Raw genomic sequence first — 25,055 nt, 5'->3', positions numbered from 1 at the left:
CCTTGAATCTATAAGGAGAAAAAAAATGAAATTCACTAGAGAAATAATTTGACAAAAGTCTGTATTTATTGATAATAATTTGATTTGCCTTTGACGGCTACAAAACATATAAATATTAAGAAAAATGTCTAAAACCCTAATTCGTACTAATTATGCGATTGGGTGACAAAAAACCAAAAATTACTAAAAATGGTAAAATTGAGTTAAATGCAGAATTATAAACTACTAATTTTAAGGGTTGTTCCAAAATAGATAAGACCTTATTCTGGTTTTTAAACTAAAAGTTATTAAGGAAAAACAAATATTACTATAAATAGTAAAAACACTTTTTTCAGGGCCTTAATGAAGGAATTCGCCTAAATTTAGGCAATGCTCATGGCAATTAAGAGTTTGGATCAGAATTCTATTTCCCTTCAACTTGCTAAATTTCATGCAATTTTGACACTATCACCCTGATGGCCTTTACTGGCACTTCTCCATCTTGCATTGTGACTTCCTACGCCCTTGTTGCTCTAGGAAGGCATGTATTATCTGTTTTACATCACTAAGTGTCATGTCTGATGACACAAGAATCATGATAAGTACCCAAGATGGTGAGTTTTCCATTATAAGTGCATGTATCAACTAAAACCTAGAGTAACCAAGCATTCAAGCTTTGTTTCCATGAGCCTTGCAATACATCTGACACTACAAGTGTCAAGAGTCAGCTAGCATCAAAGTGCGAATTCCTTCTTCCTCCATTGTAACTATTGAATTACCAAAAAGCATTCGGATGTCAAAACCATGCATCCAAAAGAATTTGCCTAAAGGCCTAAACACTAGTTTGTATAACATTGAACAGTGACAATAAAATTATGGGTACTTAACATCTGTGTCTGTTTGAGTTCAACTTATTTAGTTAGCTTTTAATTTTTAATTTTTATGTAAAGCTTTTTAAAATTTCATTTTTTTTCCTCACTTTTTTAAAATATAAGTATATTTTACCAAACTTTTAGCCAAATAACGGTCAGCAAAAAACTAAATAAGCTAATACCAAATGCATAAAATCTTAAACCAAGTCTCTTTAATCTGGTGTGTTTGATTTTGAAGCCCCCCACCCCCCCCCCCTTTTTTTTAGGGATTTCGGGTCCCCTGGTCCATTGGTATCAGGTGTATTCTGCTCCTTTGTACCATGGTGGACAATTTGTAGTATTGTTTCTAGTGTGATTTTTTATTTGTTAGCTTCATCTTTTCAATTCCTTGTTTTCTCTTTGGTCTAGCATCTAACCTTGGTCAAGGAACCACGTCTTCAATTTCTGTAACGATTGGAAGAGTGTTTGATTTCCAACATCATTTTCTTCTATGTGATCTTGACCCCTTCATGTAAAATGGTGGCCCATGTGGAGGAGTTTTGCTTGGATTGGATCCATATTGAGGATTTTTTAAAAAACTAACTACAAAACCCAAACAATATCATTAGTTAACAAACGTTTCAAACTAATTTCGTTTATAACAATTCGAGCTCAGTGGACTCGATTTAGGAAAAAGCGATGTGAAGAAAACATGGAAATCGAGTTCAACAAACTCGGTTTCCATGTACAGAAATCGAGTTCATTGAACTCGGTTTCCATGTACAGAAACCGAGTTCAATGAACTCGATTTCCATACATGGAAGACAATCATACCCACAAGAAATTGATTTGCCAACAACAAGCTCTCTGAGCACGATCTGATAAGAAGACGATCTGATAAGGTCCATCTTCTGCAGACACAGCCAAACATTAGATGGCACTAGACTTCGTTATCTGATCAAGCAAACCCAACAACAAGCTCTCTGATCCATCTTCTGCAGACGCAGCCAAACATCTCTGATCCATCTTTTGCAGACGCAGCCAAACATTAGATGGCACTAGTTTTCCATCTTCCGAGTTCAATGAAGGACCATCTTTCGAGTTCAATGAAAACGAGTTCAATGAACTCGTTTTCCATACATGGAAATCGAATTCATTGAACTCGGTTTCTGTACATGGAAACCGAGTTCAATGAACTCGATTTTTGTACTCGGTTTCTCCACATCAGTCTTTCCTAAATCGAGTCCACTGAACTCGAATTGTTATAAACAAAATTAGTTTGAAACGTTTGCTAACTAATGATATTGTTTGGGTTTTGTAGTTAGTTTTTTAAAAAATCGCCATATTGATCAGGAATCCAGCTTGCTAGTATTGGTACGGTTGGGCCCAATCTAATAACATTTACGGGGTGGTACGTTGGGCTTTAAAATTACACCAAAGCCCATCAGAATCTTGGCTCCGTTTACACCTTAGGAACCTTGCAGCTCCTTCTCTTTCCATGTTGTATTGTTGGAAGAGAGTCTCTAGAAACAAAAAAAAAAAAAAAAAAAAAAAAAAAAAAAAAAAAAAAAAAAAATTGACACCTGCCTTATATGACAAATTATTAGTGGTAAGTAAAAAAAATGATGCCAGCAATGAGTATAAGATAAAAATTAGTAAAAATTTGCTAACTTAACTATTATGAAAAATATTGTAGATATTTTTGGGTTTGTAGCATTTTTCTAGTTGGAATGCATATGCAACATGTTGATTTTGTTTTCATTTTTAAGGGGAAAACTCATGTGACAGACTCAAAATCATACCCAAATCAACTCTAAGCTTATATGCCAACTTTTGATTGGTGAACCAAAATTTTTTTTTTTCACCCAGTACATATAGTGGTTACCTGTATAAATGTTGTAATCTAATTACATGTTAATAGCCAAGCATACTATGAAATTGACCTTGAATTTGGGTGTGTTGTAGACAAATAAAATATCATTCTTTTTTATATCATTTTTTTTTAATATTGTAATTTAATGAAAAAAAAAGGAAGCTTGTAGGTGAGTTTACTACCTCTGACCCACTTAATCTATACTCATAAATAATGGGCAATTTTAGCTAATTAGCCATTTTCACTAATCAGGGTTGACTTGGTCATGGCTAATGGCCTAATGTGGATGTAGGGACTCAATTTGTAAAGACCCCAAACGGGTATTGAGTTCGTACGTTAAAGGCCCAAACAATAAAATTTGTAGAGCGTGGGTTTGAAAGGCTAGGCCTTGGTCACCAGACAGCGGTTTGGGTGGCTCTAGTCACGTAGAGTCGAGTTAAGGTTGGCCATGGATCTTGCCCATGAATCTTAATGTTCCCATTTTTCCTATTCTTATTTTTGGGTCCTTCCTCCCGGCCCCCCCTTTTTTGGCGCATCAGCCTTTACATTATATAGACCTTCCCAGTTGATCCTGACCCTCCATCTGTTGATCAGGCAGGTACCTACTCGAGTACCTGTCCCATCAGCCCCTTCCACCTAATTTCTGTTAGTTGCAATGATCGAAGCCACACTGTTCAGGAGTCTTTTCCTATTAATACAGCTAGTACGTTTGTGGGCGCATTCAATGCGGAGGTGACGTCTTTTCCTTGAACCATTTCCATTCCTTATTCCCGTATGAGTCCCATTATACTTGCCTTCTCTTCTGAGGGCGCTCTGGAGGTTGCCTTTGACGACATATCGATCTTTCTTTTTAAGTCTTGGGAAGCCGAGGACAGGGTCATCCTCGGCTGCATCTACAGGCCATTTGGTCTTTCACTATTTGTCCTCGGCAACCCCTATCCTCGGCACAGGCCCTGGGTCCTAATGGAAAGTGGGCCGGGTTGTGAGTTCTCTGGCCCCACAGTGGCTATTTCCAAAAAAAAAAAAAAAAAAGAAAAAAAAGAAAAAACAATTCCAAGTAGAACTCCTTATTAAAAAAATTGAGTTCAATGTATTTTTTTTTCAATGAACTTGATATTAATAATATTGTGTTTTGTTGAAATGTTTCTCTAACTATCTTGTCTCATTCTCTCTCTTCCACTCTCGTCCTTCTTTGTTTCTCGACTCCCTTAGTTGCTTAATCTCTCTCCCTTGTCTCCCAAAAGTTTAAAGGAACTCGATTTCATCATCTTTAAGTTATTTTTCAAAAAAATTACAAAACTTGTTATTACAAAAACTGAGTTCTTAATAAAAAAAAAAACACACACACAGGCTTCACATTTGTATAATATTTTACTTTCCATAAAACTCGATTTTACTAATTACGAGTTCCACCAAACAACATTTTTTGGAAATAGCCACATCAACCATTGCTATCACAGCCGTATTTATTGAGAACGTTTGAGTACCAAGGAGAACTTAATTTTTGTATCATCAAATTCCAAAATAGGGCAGGAAAAAGTAATGTTATTTGGCTAAACAATTCAACGACTAATTATTCAAAATCGCCTAGATAATGGAGGACCATTTACACCATAGCATTAACAACAAAACATCTAAAAAGTATAGCTTTTAATAATTTAAAAAGTCACTTTATCTAGTTTAATAACGCACTTAACAATATACCTAATATTAAATGCTCTATTTTAACATACAACACATTAAACTAATATAAATAACACAATAAAATAATATATCCGACACAATAAATACTACAAAAAAAACTAAAAAGAGAAAAAAGGACAGTTATATATATATACCTCTTAGCTACAGTAAGTTGCCATCCTTGGCAGCTTACTGTAGTTAAGACTTCAAAATTTATAGGCATGCCAACTTTGAAGTTGATGGTATTTTTAACGTGGGTTGGTGCTAACTAGTTTTTTAAATTTATTTTGACTACTTTATTGTGAGTGCCCGAGGAAAGTGTTGAAAGGGACCGCGATGCCATTGTACCCTGTTGGTGAAGGTGGCGATGCGCATACATAAGGATAAAAGAGTGTATATTTCCGCCCCCACAAAGAAAAAGAATGTATATTTATATGCTTGAGAGTTCAAAATACTGCTAAATGATAAAAGCATGTGCAAGTTTGTAATCAAATACTGCTAAATGATAAAAGCACGTGCAAGTTTGTAATCAATATTGCCAATTGACAAGGCTTGCCAACCTTGACCACCCAAAACCCGAGACGCCAGACTGTGCAGTAGCCATCACTCAACACTAGTACATAAAGGGGATCGATTGCATTCTTTCCATTCCATTCTAGCTTTGATAATTTTCAATGGCTTCTACTCTCCATCTCTTCCTCTTTTCCATTGTTGTTGTCTTCTTCTCTACCTCAAATGGAGCAAATTATAAACCACATGCCTTTCATCTTCCCATCAGAAAAGACGATGTCACACTCCAATATTATACTTCATTTGAAGTTGGACCCACTCAATTTATTGTGAATGCAGTCATTGACCTTGGGGCACCATTTCTATGGTTCAACTGTGGTGATGGTTACAACTCCTCATCTTACAACCCGGTTCCTTGTGGCTCATCCAAATGTAAAGCAGCTAAGGGCATAGGATGCCTTGGCTGCAATGGGACACCTAGGCCAGGGTGCACCAACAACACTTGCTCTTTGTACTCATATAACCCATTCAACAATTCACTTCGAAGTGGGGGATTAGGCGAGGATAACATTTATGTTTATGAAACTGATGGGAGAAGTGTCTTATTACAAATAAATGTGCCTAGATTTCCTTTTGTTTGTGCAGATTCAGGCAGCTTAGATGGCCTTGCTAAAGGTGCTAAAGGTATTCTAGGCCTCGGAAGGACTCAAATTGCATTACCAATGCAGCTTGCAAATGCATTTGCACTTAAGCGTAAGTTTGCCCTTTGTGTACCTTCTTCATCCCAGTCAGGATTAGGGGACATTTTTATTGGTGGTGGACCTTATTATTTGCTTCCTTATACCAAAAATGCGTCAGAGTTGCTCATCACCACCCCACTAATCATCAACTCCGTAAGCACCGCACCTATTTATTCAGAAGGTGACCCATCTGATGAATATTTCATTGGTGTAAAGTCCATCAAAATAGATGGACAAATTGTCAAACTTGAGACCTCCTTGCTATCCATTGACAAAAAAGGAGTTGGTGGGACTAAAATTAGTACCATAAATCCTTACACTATTTTGCATACTTCTATCTATAAGGCTGTCCTAAAAGATTTTGTCAAGAAGGCTGCATCAAGGAAGATTACTAGAGTGGCATCCGTGGCACCATTTGGAGCATGTTTCAGCTCAAAGACCATTGCTAGCACCATGACTGGACCAGCTGTGCCAAATATTGATTTGGTCCTGCAAAGCAAGAGTGTGTATTGGAGGATTTATGGTGCCAATTCGATGGTGAAAGTCAAGGAAAATGTGCTATGCTTAGGAGTTGTGGATGGTGGATCGAAGCCAAGAACTTCCATTGTTATTGGCGGACATCAGTTGGAGGATAATATGTTAGAGTTTGATCTGGCTTCTTTAAAGCTAGGCTTTAGCTCTTCGCTTTTGCTTCACAATACAAATTGTTCTCACTACAGAATTTTTTGAAGTGGTAGGTTTGGTTCAGATGTGTATTGTACTTGATTTTAGCTTTGCTTCATGAGCAATTTTTTGTACCACTTTTCATATCCAAAAATAAATGTTTTTCTTCCTCTTTTTATCCTTCCGCCCTCGAGACTATTACCATTTATGTTGGTTGAACTGTGATTATTTGCATAATTAGCATAATTAATCAACTTGGACAATTTATTAAAATTAATTAGGGTTTAAATTTCGCAACTTAATTAACTAATGGAAGCTCTAGGGGCCAATTTCATTGAGACCAAACATGTGGCCAATATTCCTAAGGACCGATTGTCCCAATGGCTCAGACTAATGGGATTAAGATGCGTTGAAGGAATGTTAGCCTAAGAAGATATTCAAAACTAGGTTTTAGCTCTTTGCTTCTTCTTTACAATCTGTTCTCACTACAGAATTTTTTGAAGTTGTAGCTTCGGTTCAAATGCGCATTTTACCTGATTTTAGCTTTGCTTCGTGTACAATTTTTTGAACCACTTTTCATATCCAAAAAATAAATATTTTTTTTTACCTCTTTTTTTCCTTTGGCCAGTGAGAGTATTACTATTTATGTCGGTTGAACTTTGATCATTTTCATAATTAGCATAATTAATCAACTTGGGTAATTTGTTAAAATTAACTAAGGTTCAAATTTCGCAGCATAATCAACTAATGGAAGCTCTAGGGGCCAATTTCATTGAGACGATACATGTGGCCAATATTCCTAAGGACTAATTATAGTAGCTTAGACTTAGGGGATTAAGATGTGTTGAAGGGATAGTAGCATAAGAAGATAGTCAAATAGCTTATGAACAAGCCAAAAAGGCATTAGTGGGCAAACTGTTATCAAGAAAATCAACTAAAGGTTAGTCAAAGAGATCCTAATAAAGTAGTCCAAGGAGAATGTGTACTATAGGGAGGAGAATGAGAAATGTTTTAGAAGTAAATGCTACCAAAGAAAATTTGATTTGATTTTCTTTGATTTTGGTGGAAGCCAAATGAGCTAACACAAGGAATGAGGCCTCACAAAAGATGAAATGGAAAAAGAATCGTTATATGGGTTGAGGCCTTCTTCTGATGTGGAAAGTAGAGATGAAAGCAAGATAAGTATGGTGCTTGGAGTGTTCACCAAACTGCTTAAACCATATGACTGCATCCAAACCAACCAAAATCACTTGTAAAATGATGTAAATGCATGGCATTGCAAGTAGTAATGAACTACACCGTATTGTATGATGTGGAGTGCGGTTTATGATAAGAAACCGCACAAAACCACACTACACCGCACCCATATATATATATATATGTTATATTGAATATAAATTAATAATTTAATATTATACGAAGTAAGTTGTCAGCCACAACCTAGTGTTAATTCATTCCAATTTCATCTTAAAACAACTTCATTTTGGTTAAATACAAATTCAGAAGTTAAAAATATCATTTACTTTTCCATCTCACACTTTTAGTCTTACAAAATTAAAAGTTCAAAAGTTTAATATTTTTTTTTTTTTTTTGTTTGTTTTGCATATACTATATATTTGTGGGAATTTTAGTTCCCTGTCAATCTGTAATGGATTTTTTTTTTTTTTTTTTTTTTGTCTTGTATATATTTGTGTTACTTTTTTTTGTTACACATGTTATATTTAAAATAAAAAACTTTATTGTCATATTGACTAAGGGTGACAATTCGAGTTCGCGTGTCGGGTTTGTATTATGTTGACTTATGAGTATTCGACTATATGGGTTAACCCTTAACCCGACATGTTTATTAAATAAGTCAAGATTCCTCAACTCTAACACAACCCATTTATTAAACGGGTCAGTTATGTTGATCTATTTATCAGATTTTATCAAAATGAAAAAAAAAAAAAAATCTAATTTTAGTATTAACCAAATTGATATGAATGATGAAAAATCAAACAAATAAATATTTTTAATATAAAATTCAGAACTAACGAGTAACTGTATTACAAATAATCATTCAAAACTAAAGCATATCTCAATATCACAAATAATAAATCAAAATATGTCAAAGAAAATAAATCACAACAACTAATAAGTTTATATGCTTAGGGTTTGAAGGGTATATTGGTAAAATGTCATTTAATTAAACGGGTCAAACAGGTTCCATGTAATAGACACTAATCCAACTCATTTATTAAATGGGTTAGTCGTGTCAACCCGAATATGACACGAACTTATTAAGTCTCAACTCATAACCTACTAATTTTGTATTGTATCGTGTTAGGTTCGTGGGTCATGTCCAATTTTACCACCACTAATTGACATGATTATTAATAGTAAATTACAAAATTGGCCATGGCATCTTAAAAAATATACCATCACAAAACCGACCAAACCACACCTTGTACACCGCATCGAACCGCACATGTGACTGCAAAATTGAGGTGCAGTGTGGTTATGGTTTTGGTCAAACCGCACTGCAAAGCTTAGTGCTTAAAATGGTCCAAAGCACACTGAACAGCACCGCAAATACCTTGTATGCATAATTGCTAAATATAAGTGTACTTAAATTTGAGAAATTTGTGTGTACATAAATTTGTCTTAATTCTATCATCGGGTATATCTCCCATGTTATTCTACAGGCACATGAGCGTCTTGAATATTTATGCAAAGTCATTTTTTTTAGTGATGTATTATGGATGACTCTATCTGAGGGATTTTAAACCAGATCGTCTATGTATTTATATAATATCTTTTTTGATGAAAAGAATATTTTGTTTGCATGCTTTGAAAGTGCAAATACTATCTTGTAAAAAATGATAAAAGTGCACAAGTAAGGTTTTGTAATAATCAAAGTTGGCAAGGCTCGCCAACTTTGATCACCCAAAATCTAAACCGTATAGCAGCCATTAGCCCATAAATTATTTGCATTCACTATATAAATATATATATTAAAAAAAAAAAGCGCGACTATAGCTCTTGAAAATGTGGCTATAGGACAATTCGGCCTATAGCCGTGTTTTTTTAAGCCGCTAAAAAATTGCGGTTATAGCTCGCGTGTTTTGTAGTGATTCTTTCCTTCTATTCCATTGTAGCTTTGATAATTTTCAATGGCTTTTTCTCTTCATCTCTTCCTCTTTTCCATTGTTGTTATCATCTAGCACACTTGGAGCAAATTCCAAACCTCAAGCATTTCACCTTCCCATCCCATCAGAATAGACAATGTCACACTCCAATATTATACTTCATTTGAAGTTGGCACAACTATAGTAACAGTAAATGCAATCATTGATCTTGGGGCACAGTTTTAATGGTTCAACTGCGATGATGGTTACAACTCCTAATCTTACATCCCGGTTTCTTGTGGCTCATCCAAATATAAAATCGTTAAGGACGTAGGATGCCTTGGGTGCAATGGGACACCTAGGCCAGAGTACACCAATAACACTTGCCCTTTGTACATAACCTATTCAATCATTCACTTTGAAGAGGATGCCATTTATGTTTATGAAACCGATGGGAGAAGTGTCATATTGCATATAAATGTGCCTATATTTTCTTTTGTTTGTGTAGATTGATGTTACGGAAGCCTGAAGAAAGCACACGCGATGCTTTCTTTGATGGACAGAAGTGAAACTATTAGTTTCTGGGTAGTAAACCTCAAATTCACAAGGGTTTTTTTGAATCCACAATGTGATAAACTAGAATACACCAGAGAAAGAATTTGACAAAAAGTTTGTATTTTACACTGAGAAAGTAAAACCTTAGGATGATTAGGAAACACCTAAAACCCTAATTTACACTAATTATGTGATTGGGTGACAAAATACCGAAATTAACCAAAAATGGCAAAATTGAGTTAACTGCAAAATCATAAACTACTGACTTTAAGGGTCGTCCAAAAATAAACGGAATCTTATTCTTACTTTTGAGTAAAAAGTTATTAAAGAAACAAAAATTACCATAAATGGCAAAATTGTAGTTTTTAGGGTCTAAACAGAAGAATTTGCCAATTTTAGGGAGTACCCCGTGGCGAAGCCACAATTATTGCTCAGAAGGTTGTTTTGCTTTAGCCTACTAAATTTCAAGGCGTTCCAAAGAGTCCAAAAAAGCCATGGTGATTTGTTTTACATCACAGATTCAAGTAGCTTAAATGACCTTGCTAAAGGTAGTAAAATTATTCTAGGCCTCATAAGGATTCAGATTGCATTAGCAATGCAGCTTGCAAAAGCATTTGAATTTCAGCGTGAGTTTGCTGTCTGAGTACCTTCTTCATCCCTGTCAGGATTAGGGGATAAATTTTTTGGTGGTGGACTACCTTATGATGACATGCATCTTTGTACCAAAAATGTGTCAGAGTTGCTTATCACCACCCCATTTTTTCCTCGAGGGTCAATCATATATAGGGAAAATTATACCATATATAGAGGCCAAGACAAAGTATGATAAAGGCAAGAAACGTCATAAATAAAGGAATGTATTATGCATGGATAGTTCATAGTTGGTTATGGTTTGATAAATTTGGGGTGACAAATGTGTGCAAACCTTTGGTATGCATAAAATTGTCTCATTCTAAATAATCCTTCATGAGAATGCCACTGAACAAATTTATAGAATCAGGAAAATGCACTATGGAATGCTATGTTAATAGATAACATCTTCACGCCCCCAAAAGCATAAAATTTATTCATAAAAAAAAAGCATAAACTTTCAAAAGCCTCCCTCTAAGTGTCATGTGGAATGGCGCAAGAATCAGAATAAGTACTCAGGAAGGGGAGTTTTCTATTATAAATACATATAACAGCTAAAACCTAGAGTAACCTAGCATCCAGGCTTTGTTGCCATGAACCTTGTAGTGTATCTGACACTAAAAATGTCATGAATCGGCTAGCGTCAATGTTCGAATTCCTTCTTCCTCCATTACAACTATCGAATTTACCAAAGAGTTGTATCCAGAAGTTGATGCCATGCAACCAAAGGAATTTGCTTAAAGGCCTTAACACTAGTGTGTATAACACTGAACAATGAGAGTAAAATTATGGGTATTCAACATCCATGTCTATTTGAGTACTGTGAGAGTGCCTTTTTTCTGTGACACTTAGGCCCAAGGATCCCGGGCCTAAATAAAAGGTTTGGTGAACCGGGCCTTGACTTACCGCAGCTAACAAGCTGTTTAAGAATCAAGTGATATACAGGGGATGCTCCTGACAATAAAAAAAATGACAAGCAAGGATATTCGTATTGAAGAATGCAAAAAAACAACAAGGTAAATTCAAAAGGAAAGAAGCAGGATTAGCAAAGTCGTACAAAATTAATGCTAAGGGGATCCTGGGATTAATGAGGCATATTTCATTAATACGTTGTCTATTAAGTTACAGAAAACTCACTAGGACGTGATACAAGGTTCAATCAAGCTCAAAAATTACAGTTTTGAGTGGTTATTTCAGCCTTCAAAACTTGCAAAGTTTGATTCTCTTTGAATCCGAGTATGTGCAATAGTGGCTTTTACAGGATACCGAGAAACAATATTCGTTTTCCCTTAGTGTTTTCTTTCTCTTCACCACAGATTTACTGATAGTTTTTTCTCTAGAAAATCTCTTCTTTTTTCTCTCTTTTTTCGCTGCCCTTTCTTCGCAACCCATCCCTTCCTTTTATAATGGAGTTCTGGTCTTCCCGGGGAACCGTTGGTTCTCCTGTTTTGCCTTCTTACGAACAGAGCATGTTCCGTGCCTATCACTCGGTAAGTCCCATTTCCCGTTTTTCTCATTCTTTCCTTCTTTCAGCTCTGATTCTTTTGAAAGTTCCTAGTTGGCCACCTTCTTTGGGATGTGCTGAGATATGCCCTTCTCGACATCCCTGTTTTTTTACAGTTTTCACTTTTCCCTTTTCTTTCCCATCTGGGCGGAATCCTGTTCTGCCAACTTGAAAGCCGCTTGTTATCATTCTTTTTTTTGTGCTTCCCTGTTCTGGTTCCCCGAGGTTTTTTTTCTGTCTGTGCCATGAGAGGTCGCTGGGTTCTACTGGCGCTTGTGTTCTTTTGCTTTTGTTTCTTATTTTCTTCTTCTGTCTTTTTCTTTCGAGCTGTCCTAGTCTTCCTTTGTCTTTATGCCTGTGAGAGTGCCTTTTTCGTGACACTCAGGCCCAAGGATCCCGAGCCTGAATGAAAAAGGGAGGATTTTGGTGGACCGGGCCTTGACTCACCGCAGCTAACGAGCTGTTTAAAAATCAAGTGAATGCAGAGAATACTCCTGACAATATAAAGAAAAATGACAAACAAGAATATCGAAGAGTGCCAAAAATTAACAACGTAAGTTCAGAAGGAAAGAAAGCAGGATTAGCAAAACGATAAAATGAAATAGTGCTGTGGGGATCCTAGGAATTATGAAGCAGTGTTTCATTAATACATTATCTTTTTGATTACAGAAAGCTCACTAGGACGTGATACAAGGTCCAATCAAGCTCAAAAATTGCAGCCTTGAATGGCTATTTCAACCTTCAAAACTTGCAAAGTTTGATTCTCGTTGAATCCGAGTATGTGCAATAGTGGCATTTACAGGATACCGGGAAGCAATATTTGTTTTTCCCTTAGTATTTTTCTTTCTGCACAGATTTTTCTGATAGTTTTTCCTAGAGAATCTCTTCTTTTTTGTGTTTCTTCCTTTTTTTTTTTTTTCTTGCTACCTTCTTCACAACCCATCCCCTCCTTTTATAATGGAGTTTTCTGGGCTTTCCGGGGAACCGTTGGTTCCCCTGTTTTGTTCTTTTGCAAACAGAGCATGTTCTGTCCCCATCGTCTCGGTAAATCCCTTTTCCGTTTTCTTTCATTCTTTCCTTCTCTTGGTTTTGATTCTTTCGAAAGCTTTTGGTTAGCCATCCTCTTCTGGACGTGCTGAGGTATGCCCTTCTCGGCATCCCCATTTCTGGCGTCTTCCTCTTTTCCCTTTCTTTCCTATTTGGGCGGAATCCTGTTCTGCCATTTTTTAAAGTCGTTTGTTATCATTCTTCTTCCCTGTCCTGGTTCCCCGAGGCCTTTTCTGTTTGTGCCATGAGAGGTAGCTCGCGTTTTTTGCTTTTATTTCTTGTTTTCTTCTTCTGTCTTCTTTCTATCGATCTGTCCCAGTCTTCCTTTTTATTTGTGCTTGAAGGGATCCGTGCTTATTGATGGTTCCTGAGGATCCTTGCTTCTTTATACTTTGCCGTGGTCTCTTTTTTTAGATGCTTCTTTCTTTTCTGGGCTTCAGGATCCTCTGGGCCTTTCTTTTATTCCCCATGGGTCTTCCGTATCTATTGCTTTGGGTTTAGCCTGAATTTTTCCTTTTGGGCTTGACTTGTTCTTCTGTTTTGGGCTTATTTCATTATGACCCTTTTTAGACCTCAACATTTACCCCCCCGAGCTCGTGGGTTGCCTGAAGCCCACACGTGAGTGATTTACGTTTCCTAAGATTTTCGTGATATCCCCCCTTTCTCAACTTCTACTGGGTTCCCTTTCTTTTTACTTGGGATCCCAGCCCTTTTCTGCTACTTTTAGTCATCTCCTTTTTGCGTGTCGCATTCCCTTATAATTATTACTTTTTGCAGCTTCCTCTTCACACGGGACGTGGTAGTTGGGTATTTGAGGTAAAACCCCTCTACCCACTTTTCTCGTTTCCCATTACTTCTCATTAATAACTGCTGATTAATCCCTTCTTCAAATTAAATTTTTTGGCAACTGGCGCGTCTTTCCATAAACTGTTTTCCCCAACTGCTATTTGCGCCTTTATTGTAGCTGTTTCATCTTATCACTTTACTTCTCTGAGTCTTTCACTCTTTGTGTTTCTCTTTCTTTTTCTCTTCTTCTCTGTTACTCTGGTCTTCCTCCCTTTTGCACTTTTAATCTTTTTTTTTTTTTTCATAAAATGTGTTGTTCTGATGGCTTCTTCTTCTTCTCGAAAGAGGAGAGAGCGTACTCTTAGTCCTTCTGAGGGTGAAGGTTCTTCTGGTTCTGCTCCGAGTGATTCTCGCGAGGTTACTGAACGTCCGGCCTTCCCTTTACGGGATCCTTGGTATTCTCTCAGTTCATCTTTCCCTCATATATCTCATGGTGAGGCTCCTCCATCCCCTCACGTTTGGATGTTTTCTGGCCAAGCGGGTTTCGCTGGTTCCGCCCAGGTTCCTGATCCTATAGAGATTTTCGATCTCCAGATCAGACAAGGAATCCGAGAGGCGGTTCCTATTTTCTTTGATTTTGTTTCGGGAAAGATTCAGGGCTGGCCTATATGGGTAGACAAGGAACTGTCTGATGCTGAGTTTGTGGGTCGTTTGGAGCGCGCCGGTATCCTAAAGGCAGTGGCTATTTCCAGAAACCTTGAGGGCTTCAGAGACGCCAAAGGGCTCAGGCATCTGGTACGTTGTTGGTGCCCTTCCCTTCATACCTTTTTCTTTTCTACTGGTGAATTGACGATCACCTTGGAGGATGTGGTTAATAACTTCCTCCTCCCGGTGTTTGGTGAAGAGAACCCCTTTGATATTAACCTTTCTGGTGAGGATCTCGTGGAAGAAGAAAAATTATTTGGTTATTTTGGTGGTCGCGCCGCCTCTTCTGGTGGTAAGTCGGCTAGGATGGGGAGATGGGTGATGACCCTCTCTCGTGAGAAGGACAAGGAAGTGAGGTGGGCCGGTTTCCTAGCCTTTTGGCTTAGTAAGTTTTTGTTTAGTGAGTTCCCTGGGTACGGAGTTAAGTCTTCGTTTTTTCCGTTGGCAATCAAGTTGGCTCGAGGTACCCAGTATCCTTTGGCCCCTCTGCAGCTACTTTGGCTAAGTGCAGGAATTTGAAATTTGTGAAGGACAAGTTCCAAGGATCCCCCGACATAGTGAAGGGTCTTTGTGGCAATTCTACTGATGCCTTTCCCATTATTTTTCGTTGGATTAGCTTGAAAGGTGGTGGCCTCAATCTTGTGGAGTTGTTTGACCAAGTAGGGAGCTTATATTGGAGATCCCCTCGTGAGTTTGGTCCTGGCTTTGCTTGTGATTCTGTGTTGTCTTCTTTTTTATCTTCTACAGGTAATACTTTTGACTTGCGCCGTGGCGATGAGGGCAGTCTGGCTTATCTTGCCTGCATTAGCCCCTTCTGGCTTCCTGTGCCTTCTTCAAGTGGCCCAAAATATACTCATTATTCAGCACACCGGGTGCTCCGACAATTTGGTTTTGACCAGGACATTCCTCCAGTTTTTAAGGATGTGGTGCCATCCCTTCCTTCCTTGGATCCTTTCCTGAGGCCGCAGGCCTTTTCTTATTGGTCACGGAGGAGCCCCCAATTTGCAGTGCCTAACTCCTAGAGAGGAGTCTTTGCTTCTAGTGGCTATACCAGTTATTGGAGAAGAGTACAAAAGTCTTTTGTTGATTATGTTAGCTCTGGTACAATTCGGGAAGCCCCGAATCCTAGCATTGTTTCTGCTCCGACATCCAATAGATGTTTATCCCTTCCTACTGCTGGGATTGTTTCTGCTGCTGCAAGCAGCAAGACTGGGTTTGTAGAGTGGCATGCCTCTAGGGGAGGTTGGGTGACTTATGGACAGAATTTTCCTGAGACTTGGCTGGGTGATAGTCTCATCATTGGTGCTTCCTCTGGAGTGCCCATCAAAAAAGGTGCAACGGAGACAATAAGTGTTGCCACTGCTCCGAGTAAAGGCAAGGATGTCAGGCCGAAGAAAATGAAAGCTGTTGATGTTGGTGAAAGTACAGGGGGTGTGGAGATAGGCTCTGAGGTGAAAAGAAGGAAAACAGGGAAACCTCAAGCACACTTGGCATCTCAGGAAGGCAAGGATGTCAGGGAACCTTTGGTTTCAAGGACCCGGAAGAAGACCAAGGTAGAGTCTTCTTTTTCCCAAGTTCCTGTGACTGCTTTAGTCCATGGTTCTTTAGGATCCTCTGGTTTGGTATCCCAGCCTCCTTTAAGACCCTCTGGGCGTACTCGTAGTAAGCAAAAGACTTCTAGAGAATCTGTAGAGAGAGAGAGAAGGGCAAGACTTCTTTCCTTCTTTTTTTTTTTTTTTTCCCTGTTCACCTTGTTGCACTTATTTCTATTTTGCTGACGAGTGGTGATTTACTTTGCAGTCCAAGCGCAAGTCTGATCACAAGAAGGGTAAGAGCCAATCTTCTGGAGACGACGTGGTATGTGTGTTCCCCCCTTTCTTTTGTTCTTTCCCTTTTGTTCTGACATTGTGTTGTTAGCATTTCCCGCTGTTGTTTTTTTTTTTCACTTGGCACTGCCTTCCCTGCTTCTTCTTCCTTTAGGTGGAGGTATCCCCTCCTATGACTGATAAGGCTCTGGGGGAGGAAACTATCACAGCTCTTTCTGTTGTTTTTCCTGCTATGGGGGAGGAGCCCCCTACTGGTGATCCAGCTGAGGAAACTGGGCAACCGATGCAAGGTTCCCAGGATTTTCAGGATCCCAAAGCTTCTAGGATCCCGTCATCTCAAAGTCCCCATCTTGAACGCACTCCTAGTCCTATCAGGACTGTGTTTCCTCAATTCTTGTAAGATAAAGGTGCTTTGGGAGACACTCCTTTATCCAAACAAACAGGTAAACCTTGTTTCCTTGAAATAGCGTTACTTTCTTTTCCAGTTTTTTTTTTTTTTAAGTTCCTCCTTTTCTTTTTCCTTTTAGGTCAAACCAGTGAGAAATCCGCTCCCAGTGTTGCCTCTTCTTTAGAATCAGAAAGCTCAGAAGGTGAGTGTAAGCTGCTCCCATCGTGTTTCCTTTTCTTCCCCCTTTTTTTTTTTCTTTTTTATATGGCGAAGCCCCCTGCATCTATCCCTTCCTTTAGCCATTTTGCCATTGGTCCTTCACCTTTTCTTCAACTTGCCTTATGTTCCTTCCCAGAATCTTCGGGGAAGTCAGGAGATCAGGAAGAAGAGGCTCTGCCCCAAGAAGCTGGAACCGGTTTGTTCTTTTTTTTCCCTTTTTTTTTTTTTTTTTTTTTTTTTAAAGACTAAATCTGTTTTCCTTTTCTTTTTTTTTTTTTTTTTTTGGATATTGATACAGGTTTTGCAGGTTCTGAGCCCGTTATCCCTGAAGGAATTGTGAGACCTGTTCAAGTTGCTGACCTTCATCCAGAGCAAAAGGCTGCAAGTCCTCCTGTCTCTGCAAGTGGTGACACAGTGATGGGGGATGCCTCGAAAATGGCTGCCTCAGATCTTGACTCAAGGCTTTCCTCTTTCCTGGCTCACTTTGATCTCTTGGAATTCAACAGTCTTCCTGCCAGCCACTTCCATGTTTTTGGGTCTTCTTATGGCAGCTTTCTGCGCTTCTCTGTTCCTGTGGAAGGCCTGCCGCTGCTAGAGAGTCTGCTCAAGAGTCACGGGGATTTCACCAGTGGCTTTAGGGGAGGCGTTTTTCTAGGCAATATTTTGATGGAGTTGCTGTGTGCTGTGCTGATTTCCCTAAGGAATTCTTCTGTAGATTCTTTGTTTGAAGAAAAGCTTCTGGAGTGGAGAGGGGTGGTGCAAGACCTTCTGGAGGCCAAGTTCAATTTGTCTTTTCTGCTGGATCACTTGCGTCTGCTGGCTCATATGCTGTTTCAGAGGCAATCATTCAAGAGTATAGACACTGAGATAGCTGCTGCTGAGGAAGCTTTGGCTCATACTCACAAGGTTTTACAAGACTTGAAGGTCAAGCGGCAGAGGATCCTTTCTACTTTGGCTGTGCCTGTTATTTCTCCGGATGCCTCCCTGTTGGCCGACCTCATTCCTTAGCTTATTTTTTTTTTAGATTTACATAAACGATTTGGGGTTGTATAAGTTTTTTTTTTGAACATTGCTCTACTCTTTGCTTTCTCTTTTTTTTTTTGTATTTGAAAACTGCTTCTCATTTCTTAGTACGTGAATCTGCCTTTTTCTTTGGTATATTGCCTTTTCTTCCTTATGACTCTTTTCTTTCCTGAGTCCTGGACCATGGTTTCCACAAGCTTCACTGCAAATTCTGGTCCAGGTACCCGGTAATCTATTATGCAAGTACTGAACTGGGTACACTGGTATCCTTTCCTATGTATATATTTTTTTTTTGAGATACGGTCCCAGTTCATGAACTATGACAAGTTCCCCTTTTGCCAAGTGCTAGGCTAGGTATCCTAGATACTTTACTTTTATTCTGTGATCCTAGACCTATGCACCTGGGACTGTTTGTGGGATATCTGAAATTATTTGTGAGGTGGATCCTGGGCCGTATGTAAAAGGGTATTACATACTCTCCTTTTTTTTTTTTTTTTTTGACTCAGGTATCCTTCCTTAAATCTATCCAAATTTGGTCTTTGCAGTATTTAAAGAAAAACTTAAATGTTGAAGAAACAGGAACTTCATTAAAACATGGTCATTTTTAAGGAACAAAGAAAAAAGTCTTTTGGTGCAGTATTGACCACAAAGTGTCAATCTATCACATGTTCCTGAACAAAATTATCTTAGACCAGAATTCATGATAAAGGCTGAAAAATAAAAAAAAGACAAAAAATAAAAAGAACTTAGCAGATAGTGAAGCTGGTGAAAGGACCTTGAGGTACCGGGATCCCCTTGTCCTTATGCATAGTATTGCTTCAGCCATTTCCCATTTATGGGCTCTGTCAGGACTGTTCCATCTTCTTTGGCAAGGTAATAATACCCACTGTCATGAGCTGCATTGATGATGTAGGGTCCTTCCCATTTTGGGGTGAACTTGGAAGGCCCTGACAGGTTCCTCCTCACATGCTCCGCCATCCTTAGTACTAATTGCCCTTTAGTGAACACTTTTGGGCGTACTGCTTGTGCATATGCTCTGGTCATTCTTTGCTGGTATCTCTGGCTCCTTTTCTTGGCCAGCTCTCTTTCTTCTTCTACTCCTTCCAGATCTGCTAGCCTCTTTTCATTGCTTGCGTCCTCACTCTCTCTTTGATTTTCCTCCAGAACTACCCTTGGTGTAGGAATGACCAACTCCACAGGGCTGATGACTTCTGTTCCATAAACCAGGGAGAATGGGGAGAATCCTGTGGCTGTCTTTACAGAGCTTCTACATGCCCAAAGTACATTTGCCAGATGGTCACTCCATTTTCCTCCATACTCATGCTTCATTTTCTTAAGGATTTTCAATATTACCCTATTAGTAGCTTCAGCTTGGCCGTTTCCTTGTGGGTAGTATAGGGTAGATCTTCCATGCTTGATGTGGTATGCTTCAGTTAACCCCTTCATATCTTTGTTTATAAATGGGGTTCCATTGTCACTAATCAATCTTCTGGGGATCCCGAATCTTGTAATGATGTGGTCTTGAATGAAATTTGCTACAGCTGCTCCAGTAGCTTTTTTCAAAGGGATGGCCTCTACCCATTTTGTAAAGTACTCCGTTGCTGCCAGGATCCATATATAACCATTGGATGGAGGATTTATGGGCCCTATGAGATCGAGCCCCCAAGTATGAAAAGGCCATGGCGTGGTCATATCCTGTAGGACATTTGGGTGAGTGTGAATTGCATCTCCCAGGACTTGGCAAGCATGACATGTTTTGACCAGCTCCTCAGAGTCTCTTTTCATCGTTGGCCAGTAATATCCTAACAATAGTAACTGCTTGTACAGCCTTCTCTTCCCTGGGTGACTTCCACAATCTCCAGAGTGTACCTCTCTGACTACTTCTCTAACTTCCTTTGGTCCCAGGCATCTGAGGGGATCCCTATGGTATCCCTTTTTGAATAAAATGTTATTCTGTAGGAAATACTTGCACGCTAGCTTTTTGAGCTTGTGGGCCAGTTCCCTATCGGTTGGCAGGATCCCCTGAGCCAGGTATCCTATGAAAGGAACCCGCCAATCTTCTCTAGCTTCCTTTGGTCCCAGGCATCTGAGGGGATCCCCATGGTATCCCTTTTTGAATAAAATGTTATTCTGTAGGAAATACCTGCACGCTAGCTTTTTGAGCTTGTGGGCCAATTCTCTGTCAGTTGGCAGGATCCCCTGAGCCAGGTATCCTATGAAAGGAACCCGCCAATCTTCTGCAATAAACACCTCGTAGCTTTCTTCTTTATCAATTGCCAAACGACATTCCTGGCATTTCCCCTGTATGATTGCTACTTCCTTGTCCATATTTGGCCAGTAATACCCCATGCGTTGCATCCTTCTGTATAGGCTGACCTTTTCTGCAACTCCACATGCTTGGGCGTGTAATTCTTCTAGTTTCGACTTTCCTTCCTTCTCGGTGATACATCTGGATAGTATTCCTCCTAGCAGTCTTCTATACAATTCTCCTTCTATCTGAGTGTAATCCATTAGTTCTTTGATGTTCCCTCTAGGGCTTACCTCTTTCATCTTTTCTTTGACTTCGTCCCTCCAGTCCCACTGTTTGGATTCTCCGAGGTACATCCCTTGGAGGATCCTTACAATAGAATGTTCCTACTTTCCTATTTTTATCAGCGTATCCCTCCCATTAAATGGTATTTGGGATCCCAGGGTGGCGAGAGCATCAGCAAACCTGTTTTCACTTCTTTGAGTGTATTCTATGCTGAAGGTTTGAAATTCCATCTCCAGCCTTTGTGCCCAAGTCCTGTAGGCTGCTAAGCTTTGTTCCCGTAATGCAAAGTCGCCTTTTACTTGGGAGACTACAAGATTAGAATCTCCCAGCACTCTCATATGTTTCACTCCTATGCTGAGTGCTATAGTCAACCCAGTTAAGTACGCCTCATATTCAGCTGCATTATTAGAGCATGAGAAACCAAGCTTGAAAGACAGGGGCATGATATCCCCATTTTCACAGCTTAGTACAATTCCTACCCCGTTTGAAGTTGTTGTAGCTGACCTGTCAAACCTCATGGTCCATTTCTTCCCTGGGATCTCCATCACTGCTACCTCACCAGGGATTTCTTCGCTCAGCGGGCGTTCTTCCTTTCCTGGGAATTGAGTTAGCAAATCTGCTATGGCCTGGCTTTTGACAGCCTTGGGAGTTCTTATACCTATATCATATTGTGAGAGCAACACTAGCCATTATGCTATCCTTCCTGTGAGAATGGGCTGGTGCAGGAGTGCTTTTATGGGGTGGAACTTGGTTACCAAGAGGATTTGGTGAGCTGAGAAGTACCTCTTCAACCTTTAGGATGCATAAATGATCACTAGGCAGGCTTTCTCTATTCTGGGGTACCTGGTCTCGGTATCCTTGAGTGTTCTGCTTACATAATATATGGGCTGCTCATTTCCTTGGTCATCCTCTTGTGCCAGCAAAGCTCCTATTGCCTGAGAGTTTGATGCTAAGTATAGCAACAGAGGTCGCCCACGTACTGGTGCCTGGAGGGTGGGCAGATGATTCATAATGCCCTGAATTCTTTGAAAAGCTTCCTGCTGCTCCGTTCCCCAGGTAAATTCATTTCCCTTTTTCAATAGTTTGGATAGGCCTGCTGTAGCTGAGGCTAAACCAAGCACAAACCTCCTAATATAGGAGACCCTTCCCAGGAAGCTTTTGAGTTCCCTAACAGTAGTTGGTCTTCTCGTCGTGGCAATAGCTGTGGTCTTGGCTGGATCCACGCTTATGTCTTTGTGATGTACCAGGAACCCAAGGAACTTTCCAGCAGACACTCCAAAGGCGCACTTCATGGGGTTCATACGTAACTTGTATTTCCTGCATCTTTCGAAGACTTGCTCAAGTACTTGGAAATGTCCTGTTCTGGTTTTTGACTTGACCATAATATCATCTACATAATCTTCCATCTCCTCATGCATCATGTCATGGAAAATGGCTGTCATGGTCCGCTGATATGTAGCCCCTGCATTTTTGAGGCCAAAGGGCATTACAGTGTAGTAAAAGTTCCCAATCGGAGTTCTGAATGCCGTCTTCTCTGCATCTTTGGCTGCCATACGGATTTGGTTGTATCCACTGTACCCATCCATAAACGAGAACATTGAATTTCCTGCAGCTGAATCTACAAGGAGGTCGATATTGGGTAAGGGGAACTCATCTTTAGGACATGCCTTGTTCAAGTTGCGAAAGTCTACACAGCAACGGATTTGACCATTTTTCTTCTTCACAGGTACAATGTTGGAAAGCCATTTTGGGTGTTGGATGGGTTTGATAAAACCAGCTGTTAGTAATTTCTTGACCTCTTGAACTATTTGAGCTTCTACCTCAGTGTGGAAGACCCTAGCTGGTTGGACTACTGGCCTCATCCCTGGGTCCACATTAAGAGAATGGACTACCAACTCTGGGTCTAGACCAGGCATCTCATCATAGGTCCATGCAAACACATCTCTGTATTTTTGAAGCAAGGTTACCAGTTGTTCTCTTTCTTGAGCCACCAATTGACTGCTAATGAAAACAGGTTTTCGAGATCCTGGTTCTGTCCCCAAGTCTATTTCCTTTAATTCTTCCTCAGGCTGAATCTGGGCCTCCTTAACTGGTTCTTCTAGGATTTCTTCTTGGGCCATCATGCAGCTTGGTGGTCCGGGACCTTCCTGCACAATGCATTCGGGTCCCGCGCACCTTCACAAACGATAGATTAGCCTTCCCCCAGGTTCCCGCACCACCACACATTCTCGGGATCCTGAAGAGTTGGGCTCCCTCTTTTGTCTTTTCCTTTCTAGAAGGTTCCTCAGGTCACGGGTGCCCCTCCCTCCTTCTTCTTCTTCTAGGATAGGTGCCCCTGGGGTCCCCGGGGCGGGGTTCTCATCATCTGGCTCCAACTCATCATAAAACATCGTTTCTGCAAAGTTCACTTCTCCCTGGCTGAAAGGATTATGATTGGCAGGGATCCTTATGGGCCTCCCATTCAGTCTCCCTTTAATGCATTGATGGAACGTGGATGGAATAAGGTGATGTTTATGAAGCCACGGGCGTCCCAGCAACACGTGATAAGAAACTTCTGCATTAATCACATGAAACCTTGTCAGAGCTACTATTGGCCCCACTCTTAAGGCTAGCTGCACGTATCCTTTTGTTGATTCTACCGTTCCTCCAAATCCTGTTATTTCCATGGGAGCCCCCAGGATCCTTCTGTCGACTAAGCCAACAGCTTCCAAGGTACTCAAGCCTATGAGGTTGAGTGATGCCCCCGTATCCACCAGTGCTCTTCTGACTTGAACGCCGTTTATGGTGACCATTAGATAAAGGGGTCTACGGTGGTCTGGGTGCTCAATCTCCATGTCTTCATCAGTGAAGGTTATTGCATTGGTTGTCTCCAGGAAAGCTCGACTAGCATGTGACTCAGCTGTAAAGCATTCCATCCCTGAATCTGCTGCTATGCTCATGAGAGACTCTGTGGCCACCCTTCTTACTTCTGGTCCGAATCCTAATTGATTGAATAATGACCTGAACTTAGGATTCTTCTGGAGGGTCCTGACTGTGCTCGGGTGGAAGGATCCTTCAGATTCTCCTGCTTTTTCCGGGTTTCCATGTATTACTACTGCTACCACCCCTTTTCCTTTGTGGTTAGGCAAGGGGTTCCTCTGCACTTCCGGCTCCTTCTAAGTGAGCTCCAGGGTTCCTTCTCTCAACTTTTTGTGGAAGAGTCTGCGAAGGTTTCAGCAATCCTTGGTGGAGTGCTTGACATAATTATGGATTCTGCAAAATAAAGGGTTCTTCCTTTCTTCTTCTGTTGGTGGCCTGGACACAGTGAATGGCTTGACAACCCCATCTCCAATCCACTTGTCTAGGACATGGCTTAACTCCTCAGCTGTACATGGGATCACTGGTGGTTCCTCAAACATCTTCCCATCTGGTCTCTTCCTTTTCTCTCCTGATGATGCTGTCATAGCTTGGGATGCAGGCAGCCTTTTTGTTCTCATGGTTTGCGCCGTCCTTCTGGTTCTCTGTAGTAGGTCAGCAAACTTTGTGATACATAAATTTTTAAGGTTGAGCCTGTAATCAAAAAGCATGTTGGCTATACAGGTTTCCACGAGCTCCTTTTCTTCATGGTCTCCATAGCAGTCTAGGGACACATCTTCGAATCTTTTAATGAATTGAACAGGATCTTCTCCAGGTCTCTGCCTCACCATTTGCAGGTTCTGGAAAGTGATTTTGTCTTCACCAGGGTAATATTTGGCGCAGAATTTTTCCATCATCTCATCCCAGGTCTTGATGGACCCGAGTCTCAGTGTGGTGTACCAAGTGTATGCCCTATCCACTAAGGATTTGGCGAATTCCCTTAGACATAATTCTTTATCTCCTGCATAGGAGCCCATAGTATGGACAAACCTACTCACATGTTCCACGGCACTTCCATTCCTCCCATCGAAAGGATGGAATTTTGGGGGTTCGTACCCCTTAGGGTATGGTTTGCCAAGAAGTTCTGGAGGAAACGGGGGATCCCGAGAGAATTGCTTGGGGATCCCTGAGAGTTTTTCCCTTTCTTGCTCCAGGAGGGCATTGACGTCTGCCAGTGTCAAGTACTGAGGGTTGGCTCTTCCTCCCACTGCTGACCCTCCTTCTGGCTGCATCCCATCTTGGTGTCCAGTAAGGGGAATATTGTCTCTGATTTCCTGTGTCCTGCCTTCTTTGAGAAGACGAACTTCTTGCTCCAGATCCTTTAACATTGTTGTCATCCTGGCCATTAGGTTTGGTTCCTGCCTTGCGTGTCTTTGTTCTGACACAACCTCTTGTTCTACCAAGGGTATCCCACCTCCTTGCCTGGAGACTTCCTCGTTTTCTCCTACAGACTCAGAGGCCGTAGGTGGCACATTAGTTCCTTTGCTGTTTCTTTGTCTTGGAGGCATTCTCTGTGAAGGGGTTGCTTCTTCCTTCTT

General features: G+C 40.3%; 1 protein-coding gene across 1 annotated transcript; it reads left to right on the top strand.

Annotated features, from left to right (window-relative positions):
* Positions 1 to 5,054: 5,054 nt before the first annotated feature.
* Positions 5,055 to 6,477, top strand: LOC115950552 (probable aspartic proteinase GIP2). Its single transcript, XM_031067741.1, has one exon. It carries the CDS (start codon positions 5,061 to 5,063, stop codon positions 6,363 to 6,365), a length of 1,305 nt encoding a protein of 434 aa, XP_030923601.1. The 5' UTR covers positions 5,055 to 5,060; the 3' UTR covers positions 6,366 to 6,477.
* Positions 6,478 to 25,055: the final 18,578 nt, after the last annotated feature.

The sequence above is a fragment of the Quercus lobata genome, chromosome 6, assembly GCF_001633185.2.
Source record: "Quercus lobata isolate SW786 chromosome 6, ValleyOak3.0 Primary Assembly, whole genome shotgun sequence".
Classification (NCBI taxonomy): domain Eukaryota; kingdom Viridiplantae; phylum Streptophyta; class Magnoliopsida; order Fagales; family Fagaceae; genus Quercus; species Quercus lobata.
This window is presented reverse-complemented; position numbering and strand designations above follow the sequence as displayed.